This window comes from Oncorhynchus mykiss, chromosome 19 (genome assembly GCF_057628025.1).
Source record: "Oncorhynchus mykiss isolate SJ-2025 chromosome 19, ASM5762802v1, whole genome shotgun sequence".
Lineage (NCBI taxonomy): Eukaryota > Metazoa > Chordata > Actinopteri > Salmoniformes > Salmonidae > Oncorhynchus > Oncorhynchus mykiss.
In genome coordinates this window covers 75,820,160-75,845,143 of record NC_143040.1, presented here as the reverse complement: position 1 = coordinate 75,845,143, position 24,984 = coordinate 75,820,160, and the positions used below count along the sequence as shown (strand labels likewise).

Genomic DNA, 24,984 nt, shown 5'->3' with positions numbered 1-24,984 from the left:
CCTCACTGAGCTCGAGCTGTTTTGCAAGGAGGAATGGGAAAAAAATTCAGTCTCTCGATGTGCAAAACTGATAGAGACATACCCCAAGCAACTTACAGCTGTAATCGCAGCAAAAGGTGGCGCTACAAAGTATTAACTTAAGGGGGCTGAATAATTTTGCACGCCCAATTTTTCAGTTTTTGATTTGTTAAAAAAGTTTGAAATATCCAATAAATGTCGTTCCACTTCATGATTGTGTCCCACTTGTTGTTGATTCTTCACAAAAAAAAAACAGTTTTATATCTTTATGTTTGAAGCCTGAAATGTGGCAAAAGGTCGCAAAGTTCAAGGGGGCCGAATACTTTCGCAAGGCACTGTAATAGGCGGTGTCAGAGGAAGGCCCTAAAAATTGTCAGAGTCTCCAGCCACACTAGTCATAGACTGTTCTCTCTGCTATCGCACAGCAAGCGGACTCCTGATCACCTAATCAAATAGCTACCCTGACTATTTGCATTCCCCCCCCCTCTTTTACACTGCTGCTAGTCTCTGTTGTTATCATCTATGCGTCATCACTTTAATAACTCTACCTACATGTACATACTACCTCAACTAACCGGTGCCCCCGCACATTGACTCTGTATCGGTACCCCCTGTATATAATCTCGCTATTGTTATTTTACTGCTGCTCTTTAATGACTTGTTACGTCTTATTCTCATCCATATTTTTTTAAATTGCATTGTTGGCTCGTAATTAAGCACCTTTTGCATTTGGTAGAACATTTGAATTGAATGAATACACCCCTGATCACACGCAAACACAGTTCACTCTCATAGCAGCCACATACAAACACAATGATCACTTTGCTTGTTGTAATTCCTTCTCTGATCTACGCACTCCCCTCCTCTCTCACCGCTTGTGGACTACAGTGCAGAACACATCAGCTGTCTGTGACTAGGCAAAAACACCTTTCCAAGCCAAACCTTGCTCTCATAACCGCTAACCGCTACACACAGCCTACATCGTAGTCACCATATTATCTAACGTCATAGTCAACAGAGCTAAAATAACTAATACGTTAGTAAACCCGCTACAATCATGCAGTACAGTGTACAGTCAGTAAGCAGTTTAGCAGTTACCCAGGAGGCAATAATTTATTAAAACCAAAACCTTACCTTGACTTGGAAGAGTTCCAGTGTTGGATAGCCATAGCCAACTAGCTAACATAGCATCCCTCTCTGTTGGATAGCCATAGCCAACTAGCTAACATAGCATCCTTCTCTGTTGGCTAGCCATAGCCAACTAGCTAACATAGCATCCTTCTCTGTTGGATTGCCATAGCCAGCTAGCTAACATCCCTCTCTGTTGGATAGCCATAGCCAACTAGCATTCCTCTGTGTTTGAGTTGGCTAATATCTCTCTCATATATATATATATATATATATATACATATATATAGAAAGGTTAGTAGGTTATACATCTTCCAAGATGGAGGATGAGGTGGGGGAAGCCAAGGGGGAGACTGAGGATGAGGTGGGGGAAGCCAAGGGGGAGACGGAGGATGAGGTGAGGGAAGACGGAGGATGAGTTGGGGGAAGCCAGGGGGAGACGGAGTTTAAAGCACCCCAACTCATCCTCCCTGCTGTATGATATGGTCTCTTCTTCTCTGTTTGAACGCAGTCTTCTTCTCTTCTGACGTGGAAATTTCCTGTATTTACCAAATCATGAGAGCAAACCACACACAAGTCAGAGTTATCATAAAGTCCATCTTTAATTATATGAGCTCCATCACAACCCTGTGACTCTCAGATCAATTCAGTGTTTATAAATGAATTCTCTGAGAGACCTTACACATTGCAACTGAGATCCTTTATAGCAAAGACACACATAGCCAGACAGCATTGGCCATAATTTATCGTTCAGCTTTGTCTCCTAAACTATGTTATTTTACTCGCTCTCAGGACCATAAACCAATCCTCCATATCAACAGGCATATATAAAATGCACCCCTCCTTGACAAGATCACAGAGACACAGTGACTGGCACACAGACATTGTGGAGCCAAGAGATAATTGATTTAAAAGATATGTTTACATATGAAGACAAGCTTGACACCTCCCCTCTCTGCGGCCCAAGTAACTGACCCCATGTCAGAGAACAGATAACTGCAACTGGCCAAAAGTATTATCCAAAAATAGACATTCTCATGAGAAGTAACTCACAAGCATATAATGAATATAAAACATCTTATCTATGTTACCAACTAATTCTGATTATTCCCCAACACTTACTCCTCTTCCTCTTCCCCTTTTTCTTCTTCTTCTTCTTCTAATTTGTTCATCAATAGACAGACTAAACAACTTGTTTGTCGTTTTGGTTTGTCCAGTCATAATGCTCTCTCTATCTCCTCTCCTTTGCACAGAAGAGTACAAAGACAGCGATGGAGCTGGGCAGGACATTTGGGACGTTATTCTCAGACATCTCGTTCAGACAGAAGCTCCTAGAGACCAAGACCCAGGAGGAGTTTAAAGAAGCCCTGGTGTTCCAACGACACCAGCTCACAGCAGCCAATCAGCAACCTGCTGCCACGGAGGAGGAGGAAGAAGAGGAGGAGGAGACTGACCCACACTCCCACAAACCACTCAAGGTGAGGCTCCCAACACTCAACACACGTGTCCCAGCTGGGCACATGAAGTGACATGAGCCAACCCCTACCCCAAAGCAAAGCTGTCATCAAGGCAAAGGGGGGCTACTTTGAAGAATCTAAAAAATGTTTAACACTTTTTTGGTTACTACATGATTCCATATGTGTTATTTCATAGTTTTGACGTCTTCACTATTATTCTACAATGTAGAAAATAGTCAAACTAAAGAAAAACCCTGGAATGAGTAGTCCAAACTTTTGACTGGTACTGTAAGTATTCAGACCCTTTACTCAGTATTTTGATGAAGCACATGTGGCAGTGATTACAGCATCAAGTCTTCTTGGGTATGACGCTACAAGCATGAGCCCCCCTCCATCACCCATCCACAAGAGGAGCATAGTAGAGTAGCAGTCACCTAGTCACCTAGTCACCTAGTCACCTCTAGTCACCTTAGTGTGACTAGAGTAGCAGCACTGTACTAAAGGGAGCGGGGGGAGGTTTCAATGTAAATTGTCCGGGCCGATTTTATTAATTGTTCAGCAGTCTTATGGCTTGGGGGTAGAAGATGTTAAGGAGCCTATTGCTTGAGAAAACAGTTTTGGGTGACTGGAGTCTCTGACAATTGTATGGGCTTTCCTCTGACACCGCCTATTATATAGGTCCTGGATGGAAGGAAGCTTGGCCCTTGTGATGTACTGGACCGTATGCACTACCCTCTGCAGCTTCCTACGGTCAGATGCTGTGCAGTTGTCATTACCAGGCAGTGATGCAACCAGTCAGGATGCTCTCGATGGTGCAGCTGTAGAACCTTTTGAGGATCTGGGGAGCTATGCCAAATCTTCTCAGTCTCCTGAGGGGGAAAAGGTTTTGTCGTGCCCTCTTCACGACTGTCTTGGTATGTTTCGACCATGATAGTTTGTTGGTGATGTGGACACCAAGGAACTTGAAGCTCTCAATCTGCTCCACACAGCCCCATCGATGTTAATGGGGGACTGTTCGGCCTGCCTTTTCCTGTAGTCCACAATCAGCTCCTTTGTCTTGCTCACATTGAGGGAGTGGTTGTTGTTCTGGCACCACACTGCCAGTTCTCTGACCTCCTTCCTATAGGCTGTCTCATCGTTGTCGGTGATCAGGCCTACCACTGTTGTGTCGTCAGCAAACTTAATGATGGTGTTGGAGTCGTGTTTGGCCATGCAGTCGTGTGTGAATGTTGACCTGTTTAAAGGTTTTGTTCATATCGGCTACCCGAGAGCGTGACCACACGGTCATCCAGAACAGCTGGTTCTCTCGTGCATGCATCAGTGTTGCTTGCATCAGTGTTGCTTGCCTTATAGAGTTGGTTGAGAGCGGTCTTAGTGCCAGTTTCATTCTGTGGTGGTAAATAGACGGTTATGAATAATATAGATGAGAACTCTCTTGGTGAATAGTGTGGTCTACAGCTTATCATAAGGTACTCTACCTCAGGTGAGCAATACCTCGACACTTCTTTACTATTAGACATCGCGCACCAGCTGTTATTGACAAATAGACACACAACCCCACCCCTTCGTCTTAGAGTTATGTTAACCCATTTGCTATCCCTTTAGCTTTGCTTGCTTTCTTGCTGGCTAACTAGAGGTTAACTGGCTAGTTAGCTACTGCCATCAGTTGTTGTTGTGTTATTATCATATTTTGCCTATTCCACCATTTGAAGAATGCATATTGAATGCACATTAGAATATAGTGCAGGAAAAGGGAATTCAGACACATTGAGGACACGGTAGATGTTTAAATGTAGGTGTAGACACAACACGAGTTCGGAATTCCATGATCAGAACACTGATCAGACTGCTAATGTTGCGTGAACTGTCAAGTCTAGACAGGGCCAGAATATTAAAACCCCATGAACTGTCAAGTCTAGACAGGGCCAGAATATTAAAACCCCATGAACTGTCAAGTCTAGACAGGGCCAGAATACTAAAACCCTGTGAACTGTCAAGTCTAGGCAGGGCCAGAATATTAAAACCCCATGAACTGTCAAGTCTAGACAGGGCCAGAATACTAAAACTGCATGAACTGTCAAGTCTAGACAGGGCCAGAATAATAAAACCCCATGAACTGTCAAGTCTAGACAGGGCCAGAATAATAAAACTGCATGAACTGTCAAGTCTAGGCAGGGCCAGAATAATAAAACCCCATGAACTGTCAAGTCTAGACAGGGCCAGAATAATAAAACCCTGTGAACTGTCAAGTCTAGACAGGGCCAGAATAATAAAACCCCATGAACTGTCAAGTCTAGACAGGGCCAGAATAATAAAACTGCATGAACTGTCTAGTCTAGACAGGGCCAGAATACTAAAACCCTGTGAACTGTCAAGTCTAGGCAGGGCCAGAATATTAAAACCCCATGAACTGTCAAGTCTAGACAGGGCCAGAATACTAAAACTGCATGAACTGTCAAGTCTAGACAGGGCCAGAATAATAAAACCCTGTGAACTGTCAAGTCTAGGCAGGGCCAGAATAATAAAACCCCATGAACTGTCAAGTCTAGACAGGGCCAGAATACTAAAACCCTGTGAACTGTCAAGTCTAGGCAGGGCCAGAATAATAAAACTGCATGAACTGTCAAGTCTAGACAGGGCCAGAATAATAAAACTGCATGAACTGTCAAGTCTAGGCAGGGCCAGAATAATAAAACCCTGTGAACTGTCAAGTCTAGACAGGGCCAGAATAATAAAACCCCATGAACTGTCAAGTCTAGACAGGGCCAGAATAATAAAACTGCATGAACTGTCAAGTCTAGACAGGGCCAGAATACTAAAACCCTGTGAACTGTCAAGTCTAGGCAGGGCCAGAATATTAAAACCCCATGAACTGTCAAGTCTAGGCAGGGCCAGAATATTAAAACCCCATGAACTGTCAAGTCTAGACAGGGCCAGAATACTAAAACTGCATGAACTGTCAAGTCTAGACACAGTCAGAATATTAAAACCCTGTGAACTGTCAAGTCTAGACAGGGCCAGAATAATAAAACTGCATGAACTGTCAAGTCTAGACAGGGCCAGAATAATAAAACCCTGTGAACTGTCAAGTCTAGACACAGTCAGAATATTAAAACCCCATGAACTGTCAAGTCTAGACAGGGCCACAATACTAAAACTGCATGAACTGTCAAGTCTAGACAGGGCCACAATACTAAAACTGCATGAACTGGGCCTGGGGACCCAAGTGGGTGCACATTTTTAGTTTTTGCCCCATCACTACACACCTGATTCCACTGATGAAATATTTGACAATGAGTGAATTAGTGGAATCAGGTGTGTAGTGCTAGGGGAAAAACAGAAATGTGCATCCCTTTGGTTCCCCCGGACAAGGATTAACCCAATGAGTCCCACCGTAACACCTGTGTGTTTTGGGTTCTAACTTTGAACATCATGTGAGAGCTGAGAGCGGGAGCTGAGCTAGAATGGTTTTTGCAAGACATGCGCGGATTCTGAAGGGGCCCGGGTCTGGGTCTATTCCCAAAGGTGCCCAGGTAAGGGTATTTTCCCAGAGGGGTCTGGGGCCAGGTCTATTCCCAGAGGGGCCTGGTCTTTTCCCAGAGGGGCCCGGGGCCTGGTCTTTTTACAATCAAATCTGTAGAGTCCAAATGATTTGAGCTACAAACTAAAGAAAGCCACACAAAAGTCATTAGAAGGTAAGGGGATTTTCTACATCAGGTGTGCCCAACCTTCTTTGATCTACTTTTTCATTTATCAGCCTGACGAGATCTACCAGTTAAATCTAAACCAACCAACAAACTGTATGAAACGCAACACACCACTGAATATGGACCTGTTGCTATGACACCTATTTGACACCCAAATATAATGTGTACCAATAACATGTTTTCCAATAAGTGCAACTAATTTCATTTCCTACCTTAGTGTGACTTTTGGCATTGGGTGGAGGCAAGTCGTTTTTTTAGTCAGGGCTGTAGCAGCTTGTAGCAAGTCTCCTGGTCATCAGTCAAAGTAGATCGGTACTTGGACTTCATTATCTTCATGTGAGAAAATGCAGACTCACAGAGGTAGGTTGATCCAAAAAGGGTTGATAAATTGAGAGCACATCTTCTTATGTTGGGATATGTAATGTCCGGGGTGTAGTGGAGGAAGGAGTCAGACGCAGGAGACAGAGAGTTCTGAGTAGGCACGTCTTTAATACACCGACCAGGTGAAAAAGCAGACGCCACTCAACACAAATACCCCAAACTACAGGGGAACAAAACTGTATCCAAAAAACAGCTCACGTACACGAAACAGCTGTGACATACATGCGTGCACGACAAGTACACATAGAACAATCCCGTACAAAGAGCAGGCGGGCCGGCTGGCTAATAAAGCCCAACTAATAACCAAATTAACAACCGGTGTAACCAATAAACAGACAAGGAGGTGGGGGAAAAAATCAGTGGCAGCTAGTAGGCCGGTGACAACCTTCGGTAGGAGTCGTGACAGGATACTTCTCCTCTAGCAGTAGCTCCCAGAACTCTTCCCTCATCTCAGTGGTTGCCCTGGATTTCAGCTGAAAATCCACTTTAATGCCACTTTAATCATGTTTACATATCTTACATTATTCACCTCATATGTATATACTGTATTTTATACCATCTATTGCATCTTGCCTATGCCGCTCGGCAATCGCTCATCCATATACTTATATGTACATATTCGCATTCATCCCTTTAGATGTGTGTGTATTAGGTAGTTGTTGTGGAATTTTTAGATTACTTGTTACATATTACTGCACTGTCAAAACTAGAAGCACAAGCATTTCACTACACTCACATTAACATCTGCTAACCATGTGACCAATACAATTTGATTTAGTGCAGTCTTAGGTACCCTGGTGAGGCCCCATAGTGCAGGCATAGGTACCCTGGTGAGGCCCCATAGTGCAGGCATAGGTAACCTGGTGAGGCCCCATAGTGCAGGCATAGGTACCCATGTGAGGCCCCATAGTGCAGGCATAGGTACCCTGGTGAGGCCCCATAGTGCAGGCATAGGTACCCTGGTGAGGCCCCATAGTGCAGGCATAGGTAACCTGGTGAGGCCCCATAGTGCAGTCATGGGTACCCTGGTGAGGCCCCATAGTGCAGGCATAGGTACCCTGGTGAGGCCCCATAGTGCAGGCATTGGTACCCTGGTGAGGCCCCATAGTGCAGGCATAGGTACCCTGGTGAGGCCCCATAGTGCAGTCATAGGTACCCTGGTGAGGTATGATATGTACTACATGCACAGAGAACAGCTCAGTCAGTCGGTTCAGACATCCTCTAAACAAACATACACTGTGGGTCTGGCTTTATAAACTGAACAAAAAATAGAAACGCAACGTTCGACAATTTTATAGATTTAACTGAGTTACATTTCATGTAAGTAAATCAGTCATTTAAATGCATTCGTTAGGCACTAATCTATGGATTTCACATGACGGGGAATATAGATATGCATGGATCAGAAAACCAGTCAGTATCTGGTGTGACCGCTGTTTGTCTCATGCAGCGCGACACATCTCCTTCACATAGAGTTGATCAGGCTGTTGATTGTGGCCTGTGGAATAGTGTCCCACTCCTCTTCAATGGCTGTGGGAAGTTGCTGGATATTGGCTTGAACTAGAACACACTGTCGTACACGTTGATCCAGAGCATCCCAAACATGCTCAATGGGTGACATGTCTGGTGAGGATGCAGGTCACGGAAGAACATTTTCTGCTTCCAGGAATTGTGTACAGATCCTTGCAAAAGGAGCTGTGCATTATCATTCTGAAACATGAGGTGATGGCGGATGATGACTGGCACGACAATGGGCCTGAAGATCTCGTTACAGTATCTCTGGGCATTCAAATTGCCATCGTTGTCCGTAGTTTATGCCTTCCCATACCATAACCCCACCACCACCATGGAGCACTCAGTTCACAACGTTGACATCAGCAAACCACTCACCCACACAACACCATACACGCTGTCTGCCATCTTCCTGGTACAGTTGAACCCGGGATTCATCCGTGAAGAGCACACTTCTCCAGCGTGTCAGTGGCCATCGAAGTGAGCATTTGCCCAATGAAGTCGGTTACGATGCCGAACTGCAGTCAGGTCAAGACCTTGATGAGGACGACGAGCACGCAGATGAACTTCCCTGAGACGGTTTGTGCAGAAATTCTTTGGTTGTGCAACCCCAGTTACATCAGCTGTCCTGGTGGCTGGTCTCAGACGATCCCGCAGGTGAAGGAGCCGGATGTGGAGGTCCCGGGCTGGCGTGGTTACATGTGGTCTGCGGTTGTGAGACTGATTGAACATACTGCCAAATTCTCTAAAACGACATTGGATGTGGCTTATGGTAGAGAAATTAACATTAAATTCTCTGGCAATAGCGCTGGTGGACATTCCTGCAGTTAGCATGCCAATTGCACTCTCCCTCAAAACTTGTGACATCTGTGGCATTCTGTTGTGTGACGACAAAACTGCACATTTTAGAGTGCCCTTTTATTGTCCCCAGCACAAGGTGCACCTGTGTAATGATCATGCTGTTTCATCAGCTTCTTGATATGCCCCACCGGTCAGGTGGATGGATTATCTTGGGAAAGGAGAAATGCAACTAACAGACAATATGAAGGCTGCATCCCAAACAACACCCCAGACCAGACTCCTAAAGTAGTGCACTATATATGGATAAGAGACTGCCATTTGGGACATAACAGGGTTGGGGAGTAATGGATTGCATTTTGATTGACCTACCCAACCCTGGACATAACAATAGTCTTAATGCAGGAATTGTCACGGATCCTTCCGGAACTGTCATTATCACACCTGGTTCCCATTCCCACTGATTGTGTATTGTATCAGTGTACCCTTTGTTCACCATTGTCCTGTCGATTATTGGTCCAATGTCAGTTGGTGGTGTGACTACCTGTGCTGTGTTGTTTTGGCTTTCGTGCCGCTTGTATTGTGCAGATGATTACGGGTCTCGCCCCATGTATTTATTTGAGGTATTACTCTCTCTTTTGTTTGGGTTTCAACCCTGTGTTTTGTTACGTGTTGGTTTGGTCTTCGTCCTCGTGCCTTTACACGCCACGCCGTAATTTGGGAAATAAAACCCCCCATTACGCATTCCTGCGCCTGTCTCCTGATCCCTCATACCAGCATGACAGGAATAAGGGGCTGGAGTGATTTTCCCACTAAGTTCTCTTACCTCTATCCAACTTTTATTTAAAATATAGATATACAAGTCTTCACCTGTAAACATAGTTTAATGACCAGTAAATTAGAGGTTTATTTAGAAATTGTTTGATGGTGCTTTTGACTTTTATTTGTAAACCCTACTGTGTTTCTCCAGTGGAAAGACTTCTTCAGGCCCGGGCGGGGGATTTATGAAGACCTGTGTCGCAGACTGCCACTGTACTCTTCAGACTTTACAGATGGTAGGCTGGGTCAACAGCTCAGTGGTGCTGGCTTCTCATACCCTTCTCTGTTTCCCACTACTAGCATTTTTCTCACTTATTCAATTAGTAAATTATATATATATATAATTGACTATGTATAAACTCTATTCTAGATAGAGCATCAGTATGTTATTGTGTGTAAACTCCATTCTAGATAGAACATCAGTATGTTATTGTGTATAAACTCCATTCTAGATAGAACATCAGCATGTTACTGTGTTTTAGTAATCAGGGTAATTGAAGTAAGTACGTTTATTGAGTATTTGAGTTGACACCTAACCTCCTCCTGCCTCTCTTCTCCTCCTTCCCTTCTTCTCCTCCTTCCCCTCCTCCTCCCTCTCTTCTTCTCCTCCCTCTCACCTCCTCCCTCTCATCTCCTCCCTATATTGTCCTCCCTCTCTCCTGCTCCTCCCTCTCTCATCCCTTTCCTCCTCTCCTCTCCTCTCCTCCTCCTCTCCTCTCTGCCTCCTCCCTCTCCCCAGGTGTAGTAGGCAGTAATAAGACTGTACTGAAGTACATGACAACAGCTATCTTCCTGTACATTGCTATCCTCCTCCCTGCAATCGCTTTCGGCTCACTCAACGATGAGAGAACGCGGGGCGAGATTGGTATACACACACACAGACACACGCACACATGCACGCAAACACACACACACACACACACCTGACTGTGTGTGTGTCTTTTCAGATGTCAGGAAGACCATTATCGGCCAAAGTATAGGAGGGCTCATCTATTCTCTTTTCGCTGGGTCACCGTTGGTCATCCCTCTGACCACAGCTCCTCTGGCCATCTTTATCAGTGGTAGGTCACTCTTTTCTTCTTCATCAGTGGTAGGTCACTCTCTTCTTCTTCATCAGTGGTGGGTCTCTCTTCTTCATCAGTAGTAGGTCTCTCTCTTCTTCTTCATCAGTGGTAGGTATCTCTCTTTTTCTTCATCAGTGGTAGGTCTCTCTCTTCTTCTTCATCAGTGGTAGGTCTCTCTCTTCTTCTTCATCAGTAATAGGTCACTCTCTTCTTCTTCATCAGTGGTAGGTCTCTCTCTTCATCTTCATCAGTAGTAGGTCTCTCTCTTCATCTTCATCAGTGGTAGGTCTCTCTCTTCTTCTTCATCAGTGGTAGGTCACTCTCTTCTTCTTCATCAGTGGTAGGTCTCTCTCTTCATCTTCATCAGTAGTAGGTCTTTCTCTTCTTCTTCATCAGTAGTAGGTCTCTCTCTTCTTCTTCATCAGTGGTAGGTCTCTCTTCTTCATCTTCATCAGTAGTAGGTCTTTCTCTTCTTCTTCATCAGTGGTAGGTCTCTCTCTTCTTCTTCATCAGTGGTAGGTCTTTCTCTTCTTCTTCATCAGTGGTAGGTCTCTCTCTTCATCTTCATCAGTAGTAGGTCTTTCTCTTCTTCTTCATCAGTAGTAGGTATCTCTCTTCTTCTTCATCAGTGGTAGGTCTCTCTTCTTCTTCATCAGTAGTAGGTCTCTCTCTTGTTCTTCTTCATCAGTGGTAGGTCTCTCTTCTTCTTCATCAGTAGTAGGTCTCTCTCTTGTTCTTCATCAGTGGTAGGTCTCTCTTCTTCTTCATCAGTAGTAGGTCTTTCTCTTCTTCTTCATCAGTGGTAGGTCTCTCTTCTTCTTCATCAGTGGTAGGTCTCTCTTCTTCTTCATCAGTGGTAGGTCTCTCTTCTTCTTCATCAGTAGTAGGTCTCTCTTCTTCTTCATCAGTAGTAGATCTCTCTCTTCTTCTTCATCAGTGGTAGGTCTCTCTTCTTCTTCATCAGTAGTAGGTCTTTCTCTTCTTCTTCATCAGTAGTAGATCTCTCTCTTCTTCTTCATCAGTGGTAGGTCTCTCTTCTTCTTCATCAGAAGTAGGTCTTTCTCATCAGTTGTTTGTCTGAGGAAACCCATGTTTTTTTAAAATGTTTTTATTTATTTCACCTTTATTTAGCCAGGTAGGCAAGTTGAGAACAAGTTCTCATTTACAATTGTGACCTGGCCAAGATAAAGCAAAGCAGTTCGACACATACAACGACACAGAGTTACACATGGAGTAAAACAAACATACAGTCAATAATACAGTAGAAACAAGTCTATATACGATGTGAGCAAATGAGGTGAGATAAGGGAGGTAAAGGCAAAAAAAAGGCCATGGTGGCAAAGTAAATACAATATAGCAAGTAAAACACTGGAATGGTAGATTTGCAGTGGAAGAATGTGCAAAGTAAAGCAAAATAAATAAATAAAATAAAATAAATACAGTAGGGAAAGAGGTAGTTGTTTGGGGTAAATTATAGGTGGGCTATGTACAGGTGCAGTAATCTGTGAGCTGCTCTGACAGCTGGTGCTTAAAGCTAGTGAGGGAGATAAGTGTTTCCAGTTTCAGAGATTTTTGTAGTTCGCTCCAGTCATTGGCAGCAGAGAACTGGAAGGAGAGGCGGCCAAAGGAAAAATTGGTTTTGGGGGTGACCAGAGAGATATACCTGCCGGAGCGCGTGCTACAGGTGGGTGATGCTATGGTGACCAGCGAGCTGAGATAAGGGGGGACTTTACCTAGCAGGGTCTTGTAGATGACATGGAGCCAGTGGGTTTGGCGACGAGTATGAAGCGAGGGCCAGCCAACGAGAGCGTACAGGTCGCAATGGTGGGTAGTAATGGGGCTTTGGTGACAAAACGGATGGCACCGTGATAGACTGCATCCAATTTGTTGAGTATGGAGATGTTTGATGTGGGTCTGGAAGGAGAGTTTACAGTCTAACCAGACATCTAGGTATTTGTAGTTGTCCACATAGTCTATGTCAGAACCATCCAGAGTAGTGATGTTGGACAGGCGGGCAGGTGCGGGCAGCGATCGGTTGAAGAGCATGCATTTAGTTTTACTTGCATTTAAGAGCAGTTGGAGGCCACAGAAGGAGAGTTGTATGGCATTGAAGCTCGTCTGGAGGTTAGTTAACACAGTGTCCAAAGTATACAGAATGGTGTCGTCTGTGTAGAGGTGGATCACCTAGTGGTAAAACATGGTGGTAAAACAGTTGTTTGTCTGAGGAAGCCCATGGTGGTAAAACAGTTGTTTGTCTGAGGAAGCCCATGGTGGTAAACCAGTTGTTTGTTTGAGGAAGCCCATGGTGGTAAAACAGTTGTTTGTCTGATGAAGTCCATGGTGGTAAAACAATTGTTTGTCTGAGGAAGCCCATGGTGGTTTTGTTGCTGTATAATGTTGGTAACATTGGAGTTATATTTGCCTGGCACCATCAGACATGTCTGTAGCTGAGCCTGGGGCTTGGTCTAACGGCTAGTTGAATCCTACTGTAGTCTGTCCCACTGTCTTCACTTTCCTGTCTGTCTACCCAGACTGACAGGGCGCTGCAGTAGTCTCAAGGATATGGTGTTGGATATCCCCGACCGTGAAGCAACGTAAGCAGGAGCACTGATGCATTGCCGGAAACAAACTGTCTATCAAGGTTAATTAAGGAAGTTGGCCAGCACCTGCTTGAACAAGCAACTTTCACCCTTAAACTTCTCATTGGGTGTTGCACTACAGCTGCCCTTTCCTCTCTTCAACTAATGCGTGTACATCACAGGGTTTGGACATATTTCTGTCTTGTGTTGACTAATAAAGTCTTCTTCTATCTCCCTGATCATTAACAAATATAATTCTCTGTGTGTCTACAGTGATCCGTGGTCTCTGTGACGACTATGATCTGGACTTTCCAGCGTTCTACGCCTGCATCGGTCTCTGGAACTCCCTCTTCCTCATCCTGGGAGGCATCTTCAACGTCTCCCTGCTCATGAAGCTGTTCAAAAGGTACTCTGTATGTATTGAATATTGTACTGTGTTCCAGTGCTTATATCAACGAAGGGCTATGAGTTCTATAGTTCTAATGAATGACATGGAAGGTGTGTTCCACGACGTGCTAGAAGAGTGGAACACACACCCTTCCACAGAGTTGCATTATTTTCCAGGGACCGCATAGAGCCCCGAGTTGATTATCCCTTTCATACCATGTCTATAATTTACCACGTATGAAGCTAGAAATGCTAAAACATCAACTGAAGTAGCTTGAAAGATTAGTAGAAATCTACAGTAGTTTCTGTGGTAACCAAACAAACAGACTTGCTAGTTTAGCTAATTAAACCATCAGTCCTAGCTTGGTATTATTACAATCAAAAATCGCAATGGCAAAAAAAAATTCAGTTCAACGTCTGCTTTCAAAAGCAGCTCAGACATAGAACATGTAAGAACTATAGCCATTGAATTCTACCGTGCTGATACACTGTGTGTTTATAGGGAAATATAAACTGAGTGGTTTAAGCCCTGAATGCTAATTGGCTGGCAGCCGTGGTATATCAGACCATATACCACGGGTATTACAAAACATATATTTTTACTGCTCTAATTACGTTGGTAACTGTCACGAGATTTTTCAATCCCAATGATAATAACTAACACTCAATAAGATTTGACCAATCCCAGAGGTTTGTAAGACCCTGGGTTTAATAATAACTAGGCAAAGACTCAGCTAATGCAAAAGGTTAGTACAGTTTATTCAGAGAACGTTCTGAAGTCCATTATACAAAGACATCCATTTTATATCCCACTCCCTACTTACGCACATACCTCCACACAAACAGTAGATAACCTACCCACATACCTCCACACAAACAGTAGATAACCTACCCACATACCTCCACACAAACAGTAGATAACCTACCCACATACCTCCACACAAACGGTAGATAACCTACCCACATACCTCCACACAAACGGTAGATAACCTACCCACATACCTCCACACAAACAGTAGATAACCTACCCACATACCTCCACACAAACGGTAGATAACCTATCCACATACCTCCACACAAACGGTAGATAACCTACCCACATACCTCCACACAAACGGTAGAGAACCTACCCACATACCTCCACACAAACGGTAGATAACCTACCCACATACCTCCACACAAACGGTAGATAACCTACCCACATACCTCCACACAAACAGTAGATAACCTACCCACATACCTCCACACAAACAGTAGATAACCTCCACACATACCTCCACACAAACAGTAGATAACCTACCCACATACCTCCACACAAACAGTAGATAACCTACCCACATACCTCCACACAAACGGTAGATAACCTACCCACATACCTCCACACAAACGGTAGAGAACCTACCCACATACCTCCACACAAACGGTAGATAACCTACCCACATACCTCCACACAAACGGTAGATAACCTACCCACATACCTCCACACAAACGGTAGATAACCTACCCACATGCCTCCACACAAACAGTAGATAACCTACGCACATACCTCCACACAGGAACAGTAGGTGGGATGTATCCTTCCCTATGGTTCTCACCACTGTTTATCACTACCAAGCTAGCAGTTCCCTCCTCCTGAGATTAGCGGAACCTTGACTGGACTCCCTGTCCTGTCGTAAGTTTCCCAGAGTTCTAACCAGGTCAGGTCATACACAGTTTAATTGTTCTCTGTATTTTCTTAGTCACACACACACACATTTCTCTCCCTCACTTGTCTCTACCGAACCTTATTGGACTTACGTTTATCGTTCTAATTAATTATACATGTTACAGAATCGAATGATTACTAATAGTTACGTTTGTCTAATTATTCATTATATCTGTTACATAATGTCATAATTACATTTAAGGGTGGAATTCTTTAGTCATTACCTTTAAGCATATAAATTCTCTTATCAGTAACCAGTTTATAATAGCAATAAGGCACCTCTGGGGGTTGTGGTATATGGCCAAGATACCACGGCTTAAGGCTGTATCCAGGCAGTCTGCGTTGCGTCGTGTGAAGAACAGACTTAGCAGTGGTAGATTGGTCATATACCACACCCCCTCTGGCCTTATTCCTTAAACAATGCACACTCTAGAATGGCCGTCAAGCCAATCAGAAACACGTATTCAACAATGCCATGGTATAACGTGCAGTAACATCTACAATGTCATGAAGCTGTTTTAAAGGTCTGGTCACCTACATCATAGACACATGGACATGGGGTACAAGCCATCATTTCACTGATGTTGTCGTTGGGGAGGGGACTGTGGATGTGTCTCTGTTCGTCCGTACGTTAGTCACTCAGACAGCAATGGCCCGGTTTTGACAAAACTTGGTTGAATGATGCATCTTGCCATAGAGATCCAACATTTACAAAATGACAGCGATAGGCCCAAGTCGGGAGCTATAGTAATTAACTGGAATGTGTTAGTCAAATGTGATATCTCATTTGGCCCAAGGGAAGTGCTGCATCGTTGGTGGGGGACAACATGTTTACTGTTGCCTTGTCTATTGTTGTTTCTCTTGTTGTTCTTCTCGTCTCCCAGGTCAACAGAGGAGGTCATAGCTCTGTTCATCTCTATAGCCTTCGTAGTGGACGCTCTGAAAGGAACCATCAAAAGTAAGGAGGAGGACAACTCAATATAGGTCATACAGACCATACTGAACTAATACCATACAGACCATACAGAACATATACCATACAGACTATACAGAACATATACCATACAGAACAAATACCATACAGACCATACAGAACATATACCATACAGACCATACAGATGATTATATAACATACAGACCATACAGATGATAATATACCATACACACCATACAGATGATGATATACCATACAGACCAAACAGATGATGTTTACCATACAGACATACAGAAAATATACCATACAGATCATACAGATGATGATATACCATACAGAACATATACCATACAGACCATACAGATGATGATATACCATACAGACCAAACAGATGATGTATACCATACAGACCATACAGAACATATACCATACAGACCATACAGATGATGATATACCATACAGACCATACAGATGATGATATACCATACAGAACATATACCATACAGACCATACAGATAATGATATACCATACAGACCATTCAGATGATTATATACCATACAGACCATTCAGATGATTATATACCATACAGACCATACAGAACATATACCATACAGAACAAATACCATACAGATCACACAGAACATATACCATACAGATGATTATATACCATACAAGCCATTCAGATGATTATATACCATACAGACAATACAGAAATTATATACCATACAGACCATTCAGCACATATACCATACACACCAATCAGAACATATACCATACAGTACATTCAGACGATTATATACCATACAGACCAATCAGCACATATATCATACAGACCAATCAGAACGTATACCATACAGACCATTCAGATGATTATATACCATACAGACCATACATAACATATACCATACAGACAATTCTGATGATTATATACCATAGAGACCATGCAGATATGTATATACCATACATGACATATACCATATAGACCATACAGAACATATACCATAGAGACCATTCAGATGATTATATACCATACAGAACATACAGAACAAATACCATACTGACCATACAGATGATTATATACCATGGAGAACAATCAGATGATTATATTCCATACAGACCATACAGATGATTATATACCATACAGACCAGACAGATGATTATATACCATACAGACCACACAGATTACTATATACCATACAGACCATACAGATGATGATATACCATACAGACCATACAGAACATATACCATACAGAACAAATACCATACAGATCACACAGAACATATACCATACAGATGATTATATACCATACAGACCAGACAGATTACTATATACCACATATGTCAGAGTCAAGGCCCGCGGGCCACATCCGGCCCGCAAGAAGTTTTTTTACGGCCCCTGGGATGATCTTGATTTATTATTAGAACCGGCCCGCAGCAAGCCGGCAGCCCGCAGATCTTTTACACGCACCAATACTACATTTCCCACAATGCAAAGGTGACGCACCGAGCAGTAGGCTGCTTCATTTCAATATTTATTGGCACAGCAGTCGTCAGCATCACAGTAAAATTAACTTTCAGATACCCATCAAAAATGGCAAAACGGAAGGTGGATACTGAGAACCGGGGGTTTCAAACAAGGTGGGAGTCGGAGTATATGTTCACGAAGGTAGCTGGAAAACCTGTGTGTCTTCTGTGTGGAGAAAGTGTGGCGGTACTGAAAGAGTATAATCTGAGACGACATTATGAAACGAAACACGCGGACAAAAACAAGAATATGGACATGGAACAAAGGCTACAAAAGGCAGAGGAATTAAAACGAGGCCTCAAATCTCGACAGGCTCTGTTCAAAAAAGCCAAATCACAAGGCCAGGCTGCTGTCAAGGCCAGTTTTATTTTGGCAGAAGAGATCGCTAAATCAGCCCGGCCATTTACGGAGGGGGATTTCATCAAAAACTGCATGATTAAAGTTTGTGACGAAGTTTGCCCAGAAAAAAGGCAACTCTTTTTAAATGTGAGTCTGAGCAGAAACACCATTGCCGAGAGAGTAGACCAGTTGTCCATCAATCTAAAAGAGCAGCTTGTGAAAAAGGGAAAAGATTTTATTGCATATTCCTTGGCTGTGGATGAGAGCACCGACATTTCTGACATTGCCCAGTTGTCAATTTTCATCCGCGGAGTGGACTCCAACCTAAGCGTGACAGAGGAGTTTTTGGCTTTACGTCCTATGCATGGCACAACTACGGGGCATGATTTGTATGAAGAGGTGTCAAGATGTGTAAATGAGATGGAGCTGCCTTGGGAAAAACTCGTGGGTTTGACAACCGACGGAGCACCTGCGATGTGTGGACACAGGAGCGGACTGGTGGCGAAGATACGGGAAAAGATGCAAGAGGAAAACGCGACAGGTGAGCTGACAGCTTATCATTGTATCATACACCAGGAAGCGTTGTGCGGTAAAGCCTTGAAAATGGAGCATGTAATGAGCATCATCACGCGCACAGTTAACTTTATCAGAGCCAAAGGTTTGAATCACCGCCAGTTCAAGGCATTTCTGACGGAGTTAGAAACGGAGCATGGTGATTTGCCTTATCACACAGAGGTGCGATGGCTAAGCCAGGGAAAGGTGCTTCAAAGATGTTTCGAGCTTCGTGAGGAGATTTGTCTGTTCTTGGACAGCAAAGGGAAAGACACAACACAACTCCGAGACGAAATGTTTCTGTGTGAAATGGCTTTTCTGTGTGACATTACGAGTCATCTGAATGCAATAAACTTGCAGCTGCAGGGTCGGGATCGTGTCATCTCTGATATGTACAGTACAGTGAAGGCATTTAAAACCAAACTGACTCTGTGGGAGACGCAGATGCGGAAAGAAAATTTGAGCCACTTTCCCAGCTGCCAGACCATGAAAGAGAAGCTCTCTACCAGTGCGTTCCCGAGCACACAGTTGGCTGATAAAATAGGTATGCTTGCCGCTGACTTTCGACGCCGATTTGCTGACTTTGAAGCACAAAAAAGCAGGTTGGAACTGCTCGGTAACCCATTTGCTGTTGACGTGGAAAGCTCACCACCAAACCTCCAAATGGAGTTGATTGACCTCCAATGCAATGATGCACTGAGGGCAAAATATGCGGCAGTGGGTGCTGCGGAGTTCGCCCGTTTCCTCCCCGGCACAATGCCCCAGCTGCGCATCCAGGCTGCTCAAACGTTGTCTATGTTTGGCAGCACATACCTGTGTGAACAACTGTTTTCTTTGATGAACCTGAACAAAACATCACACAGAAGTCGACTTACTGCTGAACACCTCCACTCAATTCTGAGGATTTCTTCAGCTCAGAGCCTTACCCCGAACATTGATGAACTTGTGGAAAAGATGGGACACCACCAAGTATCACCCTCAACCTCAAACAAGTGAACATTACTGTGCAATCACATATTTAGAGTTTTTACTCAGTTCAAGTTTAAAAGTTAAAATTTAATATTTGTTTTCACTGCATGTTACTTCTCCTTAAACAAAGTGTTGTTTTTGATTAATAGATTTTTGCACTTTATTTTTTTGTATTTCAATCCAATTATATTTTAAAAATATTTCAGTTGAGTGGATGATAGAAAATTGCTATTATTGTTTTTTCTTTGAAGTAAATTTAGCCCACTTTTGCTAAAATAGAAAATATAGTCTACTGATGGTGCCTTGAATACCGGTTTCTTTCATTTAATGTTCATGTTATGGGGATATTTATATAAAGGAAATTTGTCTTTTGTGTCTGTTGAAAATTAAAGATTACTGACAGAGCCATAAGAAAATATTGCTTTATTTATCTGATCATATTGTAATATATTTGTTAGGTTTTCAGTAGGTTCAATTAGGTTCACTAGACTATATGCGTAATTTAAAAATTTTTCAATGAACATTCGAACAGTCCGGCCCTCGTCTTGTAGCTGATTTTTTTATTTGGCCCTCCGTCCATTTGACTTTGACACCCCTGCTATATACCATACAGACCATACAGATGATTATATACCATACAGACCAATCAGCACATATACCATACAGACCAATCAGAACGTATACCATACAGACCATTCAGATGATTATATGCCATACAGACCATACATAACATATACCATACAGACAATTCAGATGATTATATACCATAGAGACCATACAGATATGTATATACAATACATGACATATACCATATAGACCATACAGAACATATACCATAGAGACCATTCAGATGATTATATACCATACAGAACATACAGAACAAATACCATACTGACCATACAGATGATTATATACCATACAGAACAATCAGATGATTATATACCATACAGACCAGACAGATTACTATATACCATACAGACCATACAGATGATTATATACCATACAGACCACACAGATTACTATATACCATACAGACCATACAGATGATTATATACAATACACACCATACACATGATTATATACCATGCAGACCGCACATATTACTATATACCATATAAACCATACAGAACATATACCATACAGACAATTCAGATGATTATATACCATACAGACAATGCAGATGATTATATACCATACAGACAATTCAGATGATTATATACCATACAGGCCAGTCAGATGATTACATACCATACAGACCATTCAGATGACTATATACCATACAGACCACTCAGATGATTATATACCATACAGACAATTCAGATGATTATATACCATACAGGCCAGTCAGATGATTACATACCATACAGACCATTCAGATGACTATATACCATACAGACCACTCAGATGATTATATACCATACAGACCATACAGATGATTATATACCATACAGACCAGACATATTACTGTATACCATTCAGATGATTATATACTATACAGACCAATCAGATGATTATATACCATACAGACCATACAGAATATATACCATGCACACCATTCAGATGATTATATACCATACAGACCATACAGAACATATACAATACAGACCATACAGATTATAATATACCATACAGAACATATACCATACAGACCATACAGAACATGGACCATACAGAACATATACCATACAGACCATACAGATGATTATATACCTTACAGACCATTCAAATGATTGTATACCATACAGACCATTCAGATGATTATATACCATACAGAACATATACAATACAGACAATTCAGATTATTATATACCATACCGAACATATACCATACAGACCACACAGATGATTATATACCATACAGAACAATCAGATGATTATATTCCATACAGACCATACAGATGATTATATACCATACAGACCAGACAGACTACTATATACCATACAGACCATACAGATGATTATATACAATACACACCATACACATGATTATATACCATGCAGACCGCACATATTACTATATACCATATAAACCATACAGAACATATACCATACAGACAATTCAGATGATTATATACCATACAGACCATACAGATGATTATATACCATACAGACCAGACATATTACTATATACCATTCAGATGATTATATACTATACAGACCAATCAGATGATTATATACCATACAGACCATTCAGATGAGTATATACCATACAGGCCATTCAGATGATTATATACCATACAGATCATACAGACCATATACCATACAGACAATTCAGATGATTATATACCATACAGGCCAGTCAGATGATTACATACCATACAGACCATTCAGATGACTATATACCATACAGACCACTCAGATGATTATATACCATACAGACCATGCAGATGATTATATACCATACAGGCCAGTCAGATGATTACATACCATACAGACCATTCAGATGACTATATACCATACAGACCACTCAGATGATTATATACCATACAGACAATTCAGATGATAATATACCATACAGGCCAGTCAGATGATTACATACCATACAGACCATTCAGATGACTATATACCATACAGACCACTCAGATGATTATATACCATACAGACCATACAGATGATTATATACCATACAGACCAGACATATTACTATATACCATTCAGATGATTATATACTATACAGACCAATCAGATGATTATATACCATACAGACCATACAGAACATATACAATACAGACCATACAGATTATTATATACCATACAGAACATATACCATACAGACCATACAGAACATGGACCATACAGACCATTCAGATTATTATATACCATACAGACCATACAGAACAAATACCATACAGACCATACAGATGATTACATACCATATAGACCATTTAGATGATTATATACCATACAGACCATTCAGATGAATACATACCATACATACCATTCAGATGATTATATACCATACAGACCATTCAGATGATTACATACCATACAGACCATTCAGATGATTATATACCATACAGACCAGTCAGATGATTATATACCATACAGACCATACAGAATATATACCATGCACACCATTCAGATGATTATATACCATACAGACCATACAGAACATATACAATACAGACCATACAGATTATTATATACCATACAGAACATATACCATACAGACCATACAGAACATGGACCATACAGAACATATACCTTACAGACCATACAGATGATTATATACCTTACAGACCATTCAAATGATTGTATACCATACAGACCATTCAGATGATTATATACCATACAGAACATATACAATACAGACAATTCAGATTATTATATACCATAGCGAACATATACCATACAGACCACACAGATGATTATATACCATACAGAACATTCAGATGATTATATACACCATACAGAATATATACCATACAGGACATATACCATACAGATCATACAGAACATATACCATACAGACCATTCAGATGATTATATACCATACAGACCATTCAGATGATTATATACCATACAGACCATTCAGATTATTATATACCATACAGACCATACAGAACAAATACCATACAGACCATACAGATGATTACATACCATATAGACCATTCAGATGATTATATACCATACAGACCATTGAGATGAATACATACCATACAGACCATTCAGATGATTATATACCATACAGACCATTCAGATGATTACATACCATACAGACCATTCAGATGATTAAATACCATACAGACCATTCGGATGATTATATACCATACAGACCATACAGAACATATACCATACAGACCATACAGATGATTATATACCATACAGACCATTCAGATGATATAAAGTATGATATAGAGTACTAGAGACCATACAGAACATATTCCATACAGACCATTCAGATGATTATATACCATACAGAACATATACAATACAGACAATTCAGATGAATATATACCAAACATAATATATACCATACAGACCACACAGATGATTATATACCATACAGAACATTCAGATGATTATATACCATACAGACCATACAGAACAAATACCATACAGACCATACAGATGATTATATACCATACAGACCATACAGATGATTATATACACCATACAGAATATATACCATAAAGGACATATACCATACAGATCATACAGAACATATACCATACAGACCATTCAGATGATTATATACCATACAGACCATTCAGATGATTATATACCATACAGACCATACAGAACAAATACCATACAGACCATACAGATGATTATATACCATACAGACCATTCAGATGTTTATATACCATACAGACCATTCAGATGATTACATACCATACAGACCATTCAGATGATTATATACCATGCAGACCATTCAGATGATTATATACCATACAGACGATTCAGATGATTATATACTATACAGACAATACAGATGATTATATACCATACAAACCACACAGATTACTACAGACCATACAGAACATATTCCATACAGACCATTCAGATGATTATATACCAAAGAGAACATATACAATACAGACAATTCAGATTATTATATACCATACCGAACATATACCACACAGACCAAACAGATGATTATATACCATACAGAACATTCAGATGATTATATACACCATACAGAATATATACCATACAGGACATATACCATACAGATCATACAGAACATATACCATACAGACCATACAGAACATATACCATACAGACCATTCAGATGATTATATACCATACAGACCATTCAGAATATTATATACCATACAGACCATTCAGATAAATATATACCATACAGACCATACAGATGATTACATACCATACAGACCATACAGATGATTACATACCATACAGACCATTCAGATGATTATATACCATACAGACCATTCAGATGATTACTCACCATACAGACCATTCAGATGATTATATACCATACAGACAATACAGAACATATACAATACAGACCATACAGAACATATTCCATAAAGACCATACAGAACATGGACCATACAGAACGTATACCATACAGACCATACAGAACATGGACCATACAGAACATATACCATACAGACCATACAGATGATTATATACCATAC

The 24,984-nt window shown here is 41.4% G+C and overlaps 1 protein-coding gene across 2 annotated transcripts in view; it reads left to right on the top strand.

Moving 5' to 3' along the window:
• slc4a11 (solute carrier family 4 member 11) overlaps nucleotides 1–24,984 on the top strand; it is a 150,177-nt gene that overhangs the window by 60,048 nt on the left and 65,145 nt on the right. For both annotated transcript variants that reach the window (XM_090211755.1, XM_090211754.1), the window contains exons 6-11: nucleotides 2,400–2,624; nucleotides 9,972–10,056; nucleotides 10,560–10,685; nucleotides 10,768–10,881; nucleotides 13,737–13,869; nucleotides 16,440–16,513. In XM_090211755.1, the coding sequence (XP_090067881.1) occupies nucleotides 2,400–2,624; nucleotides 9,972–10,056; nucleotides 10,560–10,685; nucleotides 10,768–10,881; nucleotides 13,737–13,869; nucleotides 16,440–16,513 (757 nt within the window). The remainder of the gene's footprint in view (nucleotides 1–2,399; nucleotides 2,625–9,971; nucleotides 10,057–10,559; nucleotides 10,686–10,767; nucleotides 10,882–13,736; nucleotides 13,870–16,439; nucleotides 16,514–24,984) is intronic.